At 45.8% G+C, this 15,955-nt stretch overlaps 1 protein-coding gene across 4 annotated transcripts in view; it reads left to right on the top strand.

Moving 5' to 3' along the window:
- Positions 1 to 15,955, top strand: part of phldb1b (pleckstrin homology-like domain, family B, member 1b) — a 72,460-nt gene that overhangs the window by 28,935 nt on the left and 27,570 nt on the right. For all 4 annotated transcript variants that reach the window (XM_030109364.1, XM_030109367.1, XM_030109365.1 and 1 more), the window contains exon 6: positions 2,039 to 3,543. In XM_030109364.1, the coding sequence (XP_029965224.1) occupies positions 2,039 to 3,543 (1,505 nt within the window). The remainder of the gene's footprint in view (positions 1 to 2,038; positions 3,544 to 15,955) is intronic.

Genomic DNA, 15,955 nt, shown 5'->3' with positions numbered 1-15,955 from the left:
TTATTTTAGAGGCTTCTTCAACCCGCTGAGACATCTCTGACATCATGCACGCAAAAGTGACTCTTCCATTTATTTCTATTGTGCTCTCTGTTTCCTGTCATGTCGCATCACCGCTGGACTTGACGGCTATGTTGATTACCTCCCCGTGTTTGCACATTTGACTCCTCCACGCCGCGATACACCTCGTGTTTCCCCATTTCAAATGACAACAAGTCGCTTTAAACCAATTTCGCTGGGCGTTAATAAAACCCGACCCCTGCCTGCGAGCCATGCTGTTGAGTCTCCCATGTGGCCATGTGATTCTCTTCCAATAATCTGCCACACTGACATGAGAGGGGGGCGGTTCAGATTAGATTACCCGGCCCGGGTCCCTGTGTCGCTTTCGGCCTGCAGTAATTGGGTTATGTAGGCACATTTTCTCCTGATCCTTATCCACAGCACTGGTCTGTCTGCCCAGCTCATCTCATCATCTGCACCTTGCCGTCTTTCATCTAATCCCTCCTGTGCCCAGGTCGTACCTGTCCGCCACCACAGCCGGCTGGACTGGCTGGGATCCACTGAAAACCCAACTCCCAAAGTGGAACTTTTTGAAAATGCTTATGCTCCGTTACTGTATAAACTGGTGAAAATGCCACTTTCTGAAAATGCTAAGGCTCTGGCTCTTTGTACTTGGTGAAGACACTGTGCTTGTGCAGCATGCCTGTAGAAAACAGTTCTTCTGTACATGTGTAAATAGATGGACAGTAACAATGGTGGCCTGCAGAGTGTCATGACTCCCAGTCCATATTCTACTAGGACTTGGTAGTTTTAGAGTTGAGCGTCACCCAGAATAACAGTCCAACTTGGTCGTCTGTCCATATGAATATCCGTATTCTCTTGTTCTCTGCACACATTTCATCACAAAATCAAAATCAACCTCCACCTGCTAGTGGCTGAACATGCTAACTCCATTCTTTTCAGTGTTTTTGCTTTTGCTTTGCAAAAAGACAAAGTTTTCAGAATGTTGAAGTGTCAATAACTAATTTTTCCAAAACGAAATTGCAAAAGCAGTGTGACTTCACTTGAAATATTGTTGTGTAAACAGGGCCTTACAGTGCATAAGCCTTTCCTGTAACATATTTTCCACATGGCAGTTGAAGGAAATGAGATCTCCACCAAAATAAGAAAAAAAAAAACATTGCTCAGTAGTGGTTGACAGATAAAAAGTGATCATTGCTAATGGTGAACACTTGAAAAGTAATGCAGAATAATTGATATGGATTTCTCTCTTTATTGTGTTTTTGATCAGCTCTACGGCTAGGGGAAAGACAGGTCATTCATGAGATTGATTATGGGTAATCTGGAAAGATTTGACTTGGTGTTGAAGACACGAGTAGATCAGGTTAGGGATCAGTAATGATGAAGAGCTGTGGTTCACAGCATGAGCCTTAATAAGTGATGTGCTTTTCAAATGTGCCAATATTTCCAATATCTTTTTAGAAACAGCACACTGCTCACAGCTCAATGCTGGATTGTCAATATTAATGTCTGTGCATATCAAAAACGAATGAAAACCACCTCATTAGCTTTCTAGTTTTAAATATTTGGTAAGTTTTATAACTAGGTCTGCTGTTGGTGGTACACTAGGGGTTTTTGAATATTTCATTTCACCTTATTGCAACAAAGCCAGAAATAAAAGCGTGTAGTTCATAAAGCTATTCATAGGTGTAGCCTCCATTGGATTCATGGCTCCAACGCCTCATCAGGATTTCTTTTGAGACGCCCTCCCCCAACTGTTTTCTGAGAAAAACTACTGCTGTTAATCGATTGTAACTTTTAAAGACTTAATTCCACAATTTATGTGAATTAATTAATTGCACTTTTCTTCCATTATCACCATTCATTTTCAATTTTCAGGGTATGTGAATGAACAGTGTATTAAAGTCTTTTGGGATTCACATTATGTCTTCAATTGAAATGTCATGTAAATGAGACCCTGGACTCCGTGCGTTGTGCTTTGAACCTCCTGACAGTTGTTTCCTGTCTTCTCTCTATTTAGACTCTGAGAGTTTGGTCAATGGGAATCACCAGGCCAGCCCAGCCCAGTGTCCCCCCGCTCCTGGAGAGAGAGTCCAGTCTGAGCACAGCGCTATTGTCAGCTCAATTGAGAAGGATCTCCAGGAGATTATGGACTCTCTAGTCATGGATGACCCCCAGCCTTCGTCCTCAGAGGCAAAGAAGCCTCCTGGAGGCCACAATGTCGCCCACTCACCATTGTCCCCCATGGTCAATGGAGGGGGGCGGTACCTGTTGTCCCCTCCTACCAGCCCGGGCGCCATGTCCGTCGGGTCGAGCTACGAGAACACGTCCCCCCCTTTCTCCCCGCTTTCCTCCCCCTCAGCGGCCAGCAGTGGGAGTTTTACCAGCCCGTCTCCAAGTGGAGGACCCCAGGACCAGAGTTCTTCTCTGCCGCCAGTGCCTGTACGCTCCTCTAGCTACAACTTCACCGCCCAGCCTCCACCTGTGCCCCAGCCACGGACCATACTGCCTAACTTCAGCGGTAGTGGGGCGGGACCGAAGGTCCAGGAAAGCCCCCGGCTGCAGAGGAAGGTCTTAACGGAGGCTCCTCCGAGCCCCAAGCCCAGTCGCAGAGGACTGGGCCATGATGGGTCTGAAAGCCCTCGACAGACCCCCCTTCTGTCCTCCAGTGAGTCTCTCAGTAGTAGAAATAATGTGCCAAGTAGCCCCAGACTCACTCCCAAGTTCCCCACCTGTCCATCCCCGTCGCCTTCCAGTCCCAGGACCAAGACTGCCACGGTGCTCCAGGAAAGGCCTGCCAGCCCCTTCAGAGAGCAGACCAGTCTCGCCGACTGCTCGCTTAGCTCCAGCCCCTCCAGGCAACTTTCCCAACCTACCCGAGCCTTCCAGCCCCCCCTGGACCCCATCGTCCACATTATCCAAGGATCGCCGCTGCAGCAGCACCCACGCTCGCTGCAGCCCCCCGAGAGCCCCCGCATGGCGCGGAGGAACATGGAGCTGAATGGCTGCGGCTCGGCGGCCAGTAGTATGAGGGAGCTGCCCCCGCTGAGTCCCTCCATGTCTCGGAGAGGCATTCCAGTTCTACCAGGAGCTTTACCAGGGACCATCCCCGCACTGAGGACTCCAGACAGCCCCTCAGGCCTGGGTAAGCTTGTTCCCGAGAGCCCCAGGCTTCGGCGCAAGACGGGATCTTCATCGGAGGAACCGACCTGCAGCAGAGGGATGCGAGCTCGCAGCCCATCGCCTACCTCGATGATGATGGAGGGTAATGGCGGCGGCGTGGGGGCTCGGAAGGCCAGTTTTGGGAATTCCCTGTCGCCCGCCTACAGCCTGGGTTCCCTGCCGGGCTCGTCTCCGGTGGCGAGTCCCCGGACTCACAGGAAGATGTCCGCCGGACGGCCCCACCCCGGGATGAGGGAGAGGAAGAACAGCATCACGGAGATCAGCGACAATGAGGACGAGCTGCTGGAGTACCACCGGCGACAGAGAGAGGAGAGACTTCGAGAGCAGGAGATGGAGAGACTGGTAAGTCAGGACCACGCAAACGAAAACTCTGCTGTAGAACTAATTCCATCTGTTTACTGATCCCAGTAGTTTCTGAACTTCAGTGATGAAACAAATCTAACGGCCTTCCGTGAAGTGTCTTTCTTTTTTTATGATTAATCCACAGATCTGTTGACTGGTATGTTTCTGTCAGTATTGTGTCAGTGAACTCTTCAGCGACCTGCCTGACGATCACAGTGCAGATAGAGTCAGAGACAGTTTACATGCTACACAGTCGAGTCACTTGACGTCACGTTTGTTTTCATAGACTCGAAAGAACAGGACTCTGAGGACTTGTTGTACTGTAAGATCGAGATAAACCACAACAGAGCCGTATCAGTGTCACTGCGTCAATGCTGGCACTGCTGGAAACTCTCCAGTAATGACATTTACACTGCCCATAATCTGCACTACATGCCCCTGAGCAAGGCAGCGAACCCCCCGCCACAGCTGATAAAGTGCAGTGTGTGTGCGCGTCGTTGGCCATGGTCAGTAGAGGCTGAGGATATAAAAACAGAGATGGTTTTAGTTGGACCGTTGCCATGAAGTCGTCACCTTGGGCTTCAGGAAACTATCAAATGTTTCAATTTTAACTTTGGATATTTAGATAACCAAGATATCAGTCAACTTCTCAAGAAAATGACACAAAAAAAGCAAAAGTCAAGGAACAGTGCGCTGTTAATTCTTATAATAGAAGATTGGATATTATCTTAAGGGTTGGATATCAGAAACCAAATTGCCGTCGTTGGCCAAGTTGTGTGTGTGTGTGCCCCAAGATGTTTCTATTTACAGAATACTCCGTGTGCAACAACGTTCTATATCTTCACAAAATGTTAATGGTGCATTAAGTTTGGTGAAAGGTGAAATTATTCTGAATAAAGGTGAGAGAGTGTTCGGTACAGTATCATAGGATTGCGGAAGCAGTTGATATTGTTTGTTTTTAGAGGGTACTAAGCTGTGTAAATACTAAACCAACCAAGTATCCACCTCATGTACGAATGAACGTTCAAAGCTAAGAAGAGGTTGACGGACTGATATATTCTTATTCATTTTTTTTTTCCTCTTTCTCTCTCTCTGTACTTAAGCCGAGAGAAAGTTCCACATCTTGGTTTATTTGCTCATATGACTTTTTTCATGACCTGCAGGACAGGGCCAGTTCACCAGAGCCTTTTGAGCTAGTGGTCAGTTGTTGGAAGCTTCAGGAGGATGCGATGTTCGGTGTGTTTGAAGACAGTGGGAGTTGTCTCTCGGAGTTCTGACCTCCTGGAGGAAGGCAGCGCGGCCTGGTAGACCTTCTGGCTGAGCGGTCCGCAGCTCTGCCGTCGGATGTCCAGACTGCTGCAGACGTGTGGTCTGAGGGCGCCCGCATGAGCCCGTAGCAACCGCATTGTTTGTTGTTTCCCAAACAAGACGGGAAGCGCGGGGGGAGAGGGCGGTGGACATCTTGAACTTGTCTGAATGAGCCAGCGCTGACAAAAGTCCATTACAAAAAGCCTTTCTGTGTGTTTGTGCCTGCGTGAGAAGGCGTTTGTCCGCCCTGCTCGTAATTAGAGTTTTTCCAAAGTGAGTGCAGCTCGAGCTGACATGACTTGCCCTCCTCCTCTGAGCTGCAGGTCATGTTCTGGTGCCGCCTATGGAGGACCCACAATAACACAGTGTGTGTATTCAGCCCTCCGTCCTACACTGACACTAACACTGAACAGGGAGCAGGGAAAAGCTGTAATTGCCAACATGGGTAGACTCCTAATTATCACATGGAGGCAAGAAACGCTGTTTTCACAAATAAGAAAAACAATATCTAAGATCATCTGTGTTCTAATGCTGCTTCACCTGCAGACCACACAAAACGGGGGAAATAAAATGACAATCAAAAGTTGGGTTATTTGGGTTTCTGAGGTCGGAATGTGAAAATGGTGAGAAAACAACTGACAGGTTTGATTGTTTATTGAAGACATTTTCTCCATAGTTTATTGTCTGTGAGATTTGTGTTAAAACTCAGTTAATTTAGTTTAATTTTGTAAAGACAAGGGATATTTTAAGTTATTGTTTTCCAAAGAAAAGTGAATATACCTTAGTTTGTGCTGTACAGTCAGTGAGTGTACCAACCCTTAAATACAATGTTTAATTTGATACAAAGTGGAAAAAGACCAGAATATGTAATGTTAAATTTGATGGAAGTAAGACTTCAGTCACAATTTTTAAAATTATTTTGTTGAAAAAAATCATGAAGAAACACCTATTGTGGACATGTTATCATGAATCGCATTGAATCTTGAGCTTATTACATCACTAATGAAGAGTAAAAGTCAGGCTTTGGGAAACTGATTTTCCAGGAAGCTGCCTTCAGCCTTGCTTTTTAGAAACTTTCGGCTAAGCTAGTGGCGTGCAGCAATTTAGTATAATAATCGTATCGCAATGCAAATATTTTATCTTCATATTTGAACTTTTATATGCGTCACAGTGAGCGGTTTGATAGTTCAGACTGGAGTTGCTGTGGGGTTTAGAGGGACAAAGTTAATTGAATTCAGTTGTGGTACAGAGTTAAAAAGCCTTCCTGGATTGTTATAAATCAGTTGTGTGTTTAGGTTTCTGGTTTTTTTTTTCTCTCTGTAAATAATGAAGACTTCTTTATTAGTCAAACAGCGAACGGCTGTTAGCCACAGCAACCTTTGGACGAGTCCAGCTTCCAGGCACAAAACGAGCAGTATTGACTTTAGATATGTGACCGGCGGTGGAGAACCTGCGAGACGCTCCGAGGACAGATTCCTCGGCAGGATGTTTGGCGCTGGCTCCGTCTCCGGCTGCAGGAGCTCGCAGCTCCTCGAGCAGGCGTGGAGCTGCAGGGCCTGTAATTAGTCACAGTTGACTCACTGTCATGATGAGATTTCGTTATTTCTCTAGCCCGTGAGCACTTCACACACAGCCTGCTACTCATTCACACAACTGATTACCAAAAAACAAAGTTATGTGGAGAGCGAGGGTGCAGGGGGAAAGAAAATGAGTGTTATTGTGAAATCAACAGGAGTACACAGCTCAGAGGCAGCGGAGGGCCGCTGGGGGATCGCAGCGCTGCACGGATACGCTGAATCAGGAGGCTGGCGATGGGTGGGAGTGTGGGTCGATTACATGCTGTAATCGGCGTGTTTGGTTCACGTAGCTAGCGCTACACTGCGGCTTCCAGGCTAATTCAGCCCAACAACAATACAGCGGTAATTTGAATATTGGCAGCTCAGTCCATCATATTACACAACGCACACGACTAGTCTGCTGAAAGGTTAAACGTCTGTACCCTCGCTAGTCAGAGCCAGAAATATTAGCCGGTTAATGCCTCGTGAGCCAGCAGGATTCAGCACGATGTTCATCTGGAAAATGAAAAGCAGGCAGCCTGTAGGCTTGACACAAGAAACTGACATGTAATCACTCTACCGGAGCAATGAGCATATTGACCTGCACCAACCACACACTGTTCGCTAGCTGCGCTCAAGCTAGTCCGCCACTGATTTGAAAGATAGTATAGACAGACTTTATTCCTTCATAAATATTACAAATCAAAGCAGAACACCCTTTAATGTTCTCAGTCTTTGGTCCTTTTTTAGATAAAGCTCAGCAGAATTTCTCAGTCTTCAGTCTTCATTCTAAACTGGTCAGTTCATGCGTCTTGTTGATCTCGCTGAAATCGCTGATCCTTGTTCTGCATGAATCCGAACATCCTCCACATTGCACTGAGCGCTGAATATGAATGGAAAGTCGTTAATGGTGCTTTGGCCTCACGAGAGCCGTTAAAAGCCAAGACTCTGAGCAGAAGAGTCGGGATGAAGCACCATCGAAGGCGTTCAGTGGACGAGCCAGTGTCTTTTTTTTTAAGTGACACACTGGGGAGCGTTCAGGCCTCCTCTTCATCTTAATGTGTGTTAAGACCCGAGGTTAACGCTGACGGCCCGCTGGATCAGCAGCACTTTTTCACTCCCAACATAGACTCCCCCCTCCACATCAAGAGAAGCCAGTTCAGACTTTCTGACTTTCTGATTTCAATGCTCTTGGGTTTCTTCCGGTTGCAGGAGGATCAATCATAATCAGCCAGGCTGAGACCCAAAGGACCTCCATGGACTCACTGGTTGACTTGTGCAAGTCTCCAATAATGGATTAGATCTATTTGAAGATGCATGGCCGTCAGAGACAGTCCCAGATGCACGTTATACAAAAGACTGAACTGTGATTTATTTTACTTTGGTGGGTTCTTCGAAGCGTCTTTGTTACCTGCAGTACTCTGGAGGTTAGTATTTATGATACCAGCATGCAGTATTCAGGCTCGAGATCTTCCAGTAACTTCCTAATTAGGGCTTCAATAAGTGAAGTGAAGTGAAGCAGATCTTTGAGTTCATTGTAGAGATGAACTGATTGTGCCTTCAGGTTGTAAAACAAGCCTGAGCTTAGCGAGCTAGCAGCAGCATGCTAATATCCAAAGAATATATTTTCAGTCTGCAACCCTTTTGATTCTTTAGTAAGAAAAACCTTCAAGTTTTCGTTGTTTCAAAGCCCGATCACTCACAGTTACACTTGACGGTGTGTGTGAGTCAGCATTTCTGGCACAACGCTCATCAGTTAAACGATCCCTGCGTCAAACGACGGGGAAAAACTCCAGACGCCGCTTCCCCCAGGCGGCCAGGAGGTGAACCCTCCTCTAATGACCGGCTGTCCTGAGTCCTGCCCGGCCTGGCACCGCTCTGTCCATGTTTCCGTCTCGCTAGCACGCCGTCTTGGCTCACTCGCTTGGCATATGTACCGAGTGGCAGCGTGCTTGGCACACACACGCACACATGCACACACACACACGCTGGTTTGATCCACTGTCCTGTACCGTTGATATCAGTCTTGGTGCAACAGACTACAGCAGTTTTTTTTCTTTTTAAAGGAGTAGTCTTTTATCAGTAATATGTTGGAGGGGCTTCTGTTTGAAAAAAAGCCATAAAGCTCCTCTCTCCACCCAGAATAGCCGCTGACAGAGAAGTGCAGATACCACTTAGTCAGCTGCTATTTTGAGCGGCGTTTAGTCCGCGCAGTGATTTGGTGTCTCTTTGTGAGGAACTCCTGGGTGATTTCCACTCCGATTAGCTGGATTTGCGGCGTTGGCGCAGCGAGAGGAAGTGAAAAAAAAAGGTTTATCCTCTCTGTGTGTGTCCTGTGGAGAGGGAAGTCCCCACTGACTGCTGTCGGAGGTCCATAAAGGTTGCAGATTGCTTAATGCATCTTTAATAAAGACTTCCAGAGGGACTACTCTCAATGGGTTTCACTGACTTTCTCCCCTGACCTGTCCTTCAGATAGCTTCTTTGCGATTTTCAGCGTCTCTATTGCGTGACGTCGATGGTTTGAGGATTCACAAATCAGCTTGTTTGCTCTTCTCTAGCTATCAAGGGTCACGGGGGAGTCAAGAGTCGTGACCTTTATTTGTCACAAATACAACTATACTCACTATAACATGCAGTGAAATGTGTTTAGTACAAAGTCAAGCTCAGTTTCTATCAGATCATCAGGTTACATCTACATCATGCACACTCTCAAGGTTTTCCTCTTTTGATTTGCGTCTTGCATCTTTGAGTAAAAATAGCCACTCAGTTCCTCCGACATAAATCAGATTAGTGTTGCTATTAGTCTGCATGATATCACGTAAACAGACAGTCAAGTTATTGTTGGAGGGAACCGACCTCTTCCTTCTGCCCCCCCCCTGTGATTGAAGCCCCTGAACAATACCCTCTGTGCCCCCCAGGGGGCAGCTCTTCCTCATCTCCATTTCCCAGCTGATGTTGGTCTCATCTTCCTCATTGTTTGTATCATAAAATGAAACGTCACGTACACTCAACTTTATTCAGTAAATATTTTCCAAAACTTACTCTGGCACCCTGAACCGGAACACCTCAAGATGAATTCCTACAGTTTTTTTTTTTCTTTTAAATAAAAAGTCTTCCTGCATACAAATGTCCTCAGCCGTCAGCATCTGTCAGTTTGCACTTCCAAATAATAACTTTCGATTGAAGATCCAACAGGGAAACATGAATAAAAGACGGAGAGGGGTGAGACTGTCGAGTCGGTGACTTTTCATCTTTGGCAGAGACACATGTCTTCGCTGCCTGTGTGAAGGAAAGCTGCAGTAATCCCGTCTTTGATATGACACCAGCAAACACGCCACGTGTGGATTTGCTCGACTGAACAGAAGAGTGAGCTTTAGAAGAAAGAGCGTCGCTTCACGTCGCCTTTATTCTCCCAGTCAATTTCAGATCGATTGTCAGAGAAGAGGCGTTTGTTTTTGAGGCTTTTAAATAGGGAATGAGGAGAGAGTCGTCTGCTGCAGTGCCGTTTCGTCTCCTCTACACTAGAGGGGGCCACACTACTGCAGAGTCCACCAGTGGAAATCCACCTCCCCTCCAAACCTGCAGTCAGCGGCTGAAAAACATGTCTAAAATGTGCTCAACGTATCCACATTTAAGGTGAAAGGTGTTTCTGAAGAATATTTCCAGCAGCTGTCCCGGTTCTTCAAATCCACGTCTTTCTTCTTGGGTCTGTGGATGGAGAATGTGCTGCCGCACTTGAAGATTTGAACAACACAACAAAGAGACGTTCCACTCTTCCTTGAGGCTGTTTTAAGTCTTTTATGTTTGAAATGCACAAAGAGTCTTCGGTGAGGCAAAATATGCAAAATCACCCCAAATTATTTATCTGTTATTCAGGCTCCACTACTGTATATATGTGACGCTTGATTCCCTTTTCTGTTGGCGATTGTTAAATACAGTATATTTAGGAACACGTGGATGAACTGCTGAGGACGTTCAGGCTGAACTACATTGTCTGACTAAGAGATCGTGATGAAATAAACACACACGTGAAAAATATAGAAATGAACTTCTGTTGTTTCATCATCCTGATCTGTAAACGTGTCCTGGGTTAACCTGCAGGAAGCCGGAATCTCTCAATGAGACACGTTTACTTCCATTGTACTTGAGTTAACTCTTCTTCATAAAACCAACCAGAATCTCCGTAAAGCTCCTCTGTTCTTGATGTTCCGTACCCTGTGTTTATTTCTTCAGCATTTTTGCCCGTCTCCTGGAGGGTTCTGGGTACGGACCAACAGAGCAGTGCCACCAGTGACCATGGGAGGGCAGCAGGGAGATGAGAAGTGAATGACAAATGACAGACGGGTCCAGATAGCATCTTTTGGATGAAACGCTGGCTTCTGCGACCACCACTGTAGTCAGTGTCAACTAATCAAACAAAATATTTCTGGACATTTGGAAGCATGAAGACAGAGACGTTTACCCAGTTTGAAGCTCTCATATCTGCCGCTGTAGCATTTAGTTTACATGCACCATGTATCCATGGTCTGGAAATTTGAAATAAAAGTGCGATCAATTTGCAAAACATAAATGATCACCCGATGGAAGAATTTAAATACATGCACAGTCATGTTGCACCTGGTGGCCACAGGACAAAACAGATCTAGTGACAGCCGGTGGAAATTTGGGAAAAGCTGAAGAACATTGTTATATTGGAGAATAACATTAGCATCATAACTGTTTTTGTTTCTCATAAATTTTAATGTTTTCAGAATATTCCTGAAGCTTATCGTATGTTCACTTGACATCTGGCAGCCAAATCATCTACCGTGGTTTTGGAGCGATATGTCACATTTTTTCAAAAGTTTGGCTGGTCGTGTGATTTATATCGAGAAGTAACTTATATAATATAATATTCAAATGTATCAGTGCCTGCCATGTTGGACTCCGTCTCCATGTAAATGTCACACTTTTTTGAGACAAAAGTGCAAAAATTACGCGTTTTCACTTGAAACATTGCTCTGTAAGTACAGTTTTACTGTCTGGAAAATATAGTCAGTGTGTGTGTGTGTGTGTGTGTGTGTGTGTGTGTGTGTGTGTGTGTGTGTGTGTGTGTGTGTGTGTGTGTGTGTGTGTGTGTGATTGCCTTGTTAATTGAAATGTAAACTTGGAGCCCGCGCTGTAAATGAAATCCAACTGTTTAGAGGCAGTTTGTATTTGCCTCCTCTTGATGTTCAAAGCTCTTCTTGTGTTCCATTATTCAACAGTCAAAAGAGGAATAATTACAAGAAGTTAAAGTTTGAGCGAGAGCCTCATGAAGCCGCACTTCAAAGCTTTTCTACTCCTCGTCCTCCTGGCCTGGATTGAACTACTCCTCAGTTCGGAGTGAAGTGCTTCAGTGTAAAGTTAGCCCTCTTTTGCTTTTCTTAGAATCAGCCAGCATTCTGCTGCTGCTGCTGCTGCTGCCTCCCACTCCAGGACGTCCCCCCTCATGCGGTAATGTGCCCTCCCCGACTCCCCGGCTCCTCCACCTCTCACAGGACCTGCTGAAGGTGGTGGGAGGAGGAGGTGGGAGGTGGCTGCTCTCGCTCCACTTTGAGAGCGTCGTAGAGCAGAGGAGGAGCCGAGCGGCGAGCAGCTCCCCGAACACCTCGCCATGGACCGGTACCACGGCCCGGCGGCGCTGCGGCGAGCTCAGGGCCGGGAGCAGGCCGTGCTGTACCTGCTGGCCCTGACTCGGGAGAAGCCCGTCCTCCTCACCGGCGTGGCGGCGCTCGTGAAGGTAACCGATGCCGCTGCTAATATTACCAGAGCTCAGCCAGCTGCCGCTGCTCCCAGACCAGATTTAAATAGGTTCTGATCATGCTCTGGGTTTGATTTGGATAATACGTGCACTGTGAGGAGGCCCTCTGAGTGCATGTGATGCCGTGTGGTTACAAGCTGTTTACAAGTAGGACATTCAGACCCTCACACTGCTTCCATGAGAAATATTTTCCATGTATTCATGCATGGAGGGTTATGTAATTTCTCTGTGTGTAAATCTCTTCTGTTCTGAACTGGAGAATCAGATAGAAGCCTGCTACGCACCAAAGACATCACTAATACTGCTATACGGAAATAGATCCCAAAGACCTATTTAGGGGAATCTGATGTCTTTGTTCAAGATAATGAATTCAAGAAGTGACTGGAAAGTAAAGAAGATCTACAACTGATTTTTTCTTGTTGGAGATGGATATTTCTGGATTCACAGCTAAAGAGCAATCAGCTTGTTTAGAACAAAGATGAGAAAAGTTAGCTTAAAAGTACTTCGTGCTTTCTTACCTGTCGAAAGAGACATGTTTTTTTATGCTCGGTCCAAATATTACACACTCATTACAAGTCTCTACCGTCGCCAAATTTATATAGTTTCTACCATCATACCGTGTATACCGCGCAGCCCCACTCTTGACCAGTCTACATTTATCTTGAACTCGTGGCTAGCTATATCTTGGAAGGGTTTTCGGAAGAAGTGAAAATCATCTTTAATTTTAAACACGTGCAAAATGTATGTGCTCGATTGAGTTCCTGTTTAAGCAGCAAAGTTTTTAATAGTTATTGTATTAAGGATGGTTGTTTACATGACCCATGGCCACTTTTTGGGGATGGCTTACAGAGTGCAACAACTCTGAAAACACAACTGTGTTTGAGCTGTTCCCCCCTTTTAATTTACCTGTGTTTCTCCAACAAATTGTACATGTACATTTACTACATCGTCGTCTGCATAGAAAGAGACATGACTCACACACATACTGAATGGACCTGCATGATGAGGAAAGAGGGCTAAAATGTGTTCGTATGTTTACTTTGTACTATTCTCTGGACACAGAATCACAGCACCAAGTGGTGTCGCGGAGTCCAAACTGACACGTTTTTACTATTTCTTGTGTTCCCGTGTCGAATCTGATGTTTCCATAGGGAACATTTTTCTGGAACACAAACAGAAACACAAGATTTTGTCATGTAAACGGATTTTGATGTCTCTTTACTGACCGTGGAGCTCAAATGTTCACCTTCTATGAAACTGAAAAACAAAGTAAATTCTTAGCTTGACCCAGTCCTTGTAAGTAAGCCATCCTTTTGGTGGAATTCGACGGAATGAGGCTTTGAGTGGTTCTCTGAGTGGAATGAGTAGTAATGAGATGGAAGGAGGCGTCCCGGAGCTCCTGACGTTGGTTGATTTAGTCGGTTCAGTGGGTCAAACCTTCAAGCTGTGACAACGGCTCCACTGATTTATTAGACCAACGAGGAGCGGGCGTGTGTCCACAGTTCAAACTGACGGCTCGGTGTGAATTGGCACAGTCACGTTAGCACTGCGCTCGCCGCTGTTTCACAGCTCCACAAGTGTAATCAATGCCAAGACAATCTGTGAGACAAAGCCCTTTTGTTTTTTTCCCTTTATTGTAATGAGGGATTGCTGCATTGTCTGCGCTGTGCTCCGGGCTGCTGTGAGCATCCTTCAGTTTGACAGCCGGGCAGCTCTCTGCTGTTTACTTTGGCTGCTGCGCTCGCTAAACCTCCTCCGGCTAAACAGTCTCACATGGTTATACAGTACACTGTTTGACTATACAACCCAGCAGCTGCTGTTGACTTGTGTTTTCTCCCCCTCTTCTTCATGAGGATATTGATATTTAATCTCATAATTTCTCGCGCGTAGCAAATTGTTTAACTTCACAAAGCTGATGTAACCTGCCGCACATCTTGCGCTCTGGGTTTTATCTCCATCCTGTAACAATAATCGAACCGTAAGCCTGCTGATTATCCCCACGAGTGTCAGGAGAATGTGAAAAGAATCCGCCTTTAGTCACTGCGTTCAGCCTTTGATGCTCTCACTGTGTGCTGAAAGTGTTTGACATGGTAACTGGAAGCTGGCCTTCACTTTGAGAGATGCCCTCGGGGGGGGGGGACGGTAAAGCTTGGGTCCCAGTCAAAGAGGGTTGGGTATTTTTTTTTTTTTTTTTAAAGCTACCTGCCCCCGCCGGGAGCAGGCGTTGCACAGCTTCATTTAGGGACCAGCTTTGGAGGCTGGCGGCCACCGGAGAGCCCGCCCGTCCTCCCCGCACTGGCTTTGATGCTCATGAGTTCCTGTGGGAGCAGACGAAGAGCGAACGTAATAGAAAAAACAGAGGTGGCTTTGTAAGAATTGTCTGTTTGTTCCTCCTCTGGGATGCGACGAAGCCTCACAGTCTTATCCTGAATGGGATTTGTTTTTCAGAGTCCCCGTTCCCAGCCTCACACAACCCGCAGATGTATGTATATACATCTTCACATATGTAGAGAATAAGGCTTTGTTGAAATTCTACGAGACACTGGTGTTTACGCCTGCGAAGCAGAATACAGCTGTACACTTGTTAAAAGTAACCGCTCTGATCAAAGGTACGCACAAGAAAAGGAGGAGGGGGGGTGGAGAGGAGGACCCCCCGGGGTGCTCGGGGGCAGGAAAATTAAAGGTCGTGAGAGAAAACAGGAGACGCCGGCTCCCAGGGGAGAGTCGCAGGAGGTGTTGACGGCTAGAAGATGAAAATAAAGGAAGAAAAGAGCAACGCGGGAGAAAAGTGACAGAGTGGGATGTCGCCGGCTCCGTACAGTACGTTCAGGAATGACTGAACCGGGGTGTTCCTCACAGTGGTGCCATTACTGTAGAAAGCAAATGAAACAGAGCTGCTCCCAGTACAGTACCGCAAAGAGACGGAGAATATCTCAACCTTTTATCATTGAAATACTTCACAATGTTATTGGAGGTCATTTCTAAGCTCTTTAAAATGGGAGACTTATTCCAGACAATAGAATAATGTTTGTCTGATTTAGACATTAAAAAGTATTTTTTTTTTTTTTATTGTATTATGGCCAGCTTTATTATAAGAGAATTTCTAGGTATCAGATACATTTCTCATTGATATTGTGGAAAATGCTTTGTACTTGTGGTTTAAGTCACACTTTGGTTGTTTTTTTTTTTTTTGTTTTTGTTTTTTCACACTTTGGTTGTTGATCCGATCATGTGGCGTATATATCAAAGTATCAGGCCACTAGGTGTCACTGTAGGACAGCAGAATGGTGCTACAGTGAAGAAAAGCAACAACATGGAACAAAGAGGATTTCTACTTGTGGTTCTGTTGCTTGGATATGAAGTGGCAGCTAAGAGGTGGTAAACTAAACTCAACAAGAAGACTTTAACAAGAAGAGTTAGTTTTCTCTGGCAGTTTAGAGTGCATTTAGTGCCCTGTATGATCTCTGATACCCACTATTTGATTCCTCTGTTTGACAGGGCACTGCTGTTTTCATTTTTTTCGTCAAATTCAACATTTATTGAGGACCGTCAAGCACACTTGGAGGCACACAGCTCGTTTGCATAAGAACGATCGACTGGAAACTGTGTCGTTTATGCTATTCAACCATAACTTTCGACAGCAATAGCAGTTCTCTGCAGGTCAGAAAGTAGCTTTTATCTTGTTTATGTAAAAATTGAACAACTGCCGTCATCATTGATTTGTATATGAACTACTGAAATGCAACAGAACTTTGACATTTTCCC

This window comes from Salarias fasciatus, chromosome 14 (assembly GCF_902148845.1).
Source record: "Salarias fasciatus chromosome 14, fSalaFa1.1, whole genome shotgun sequence".
Classification (NCBI taxonomy): domain Eukaryota; kingdom Metazoa; phylum Chordata; class Actinopteri; order Blenniiformes; family Blenniidae; genus Salarias; species Salarias fasciatus.
This window is presented reverse-complemented; position numbering and strand designations above follow the sequence as displayed.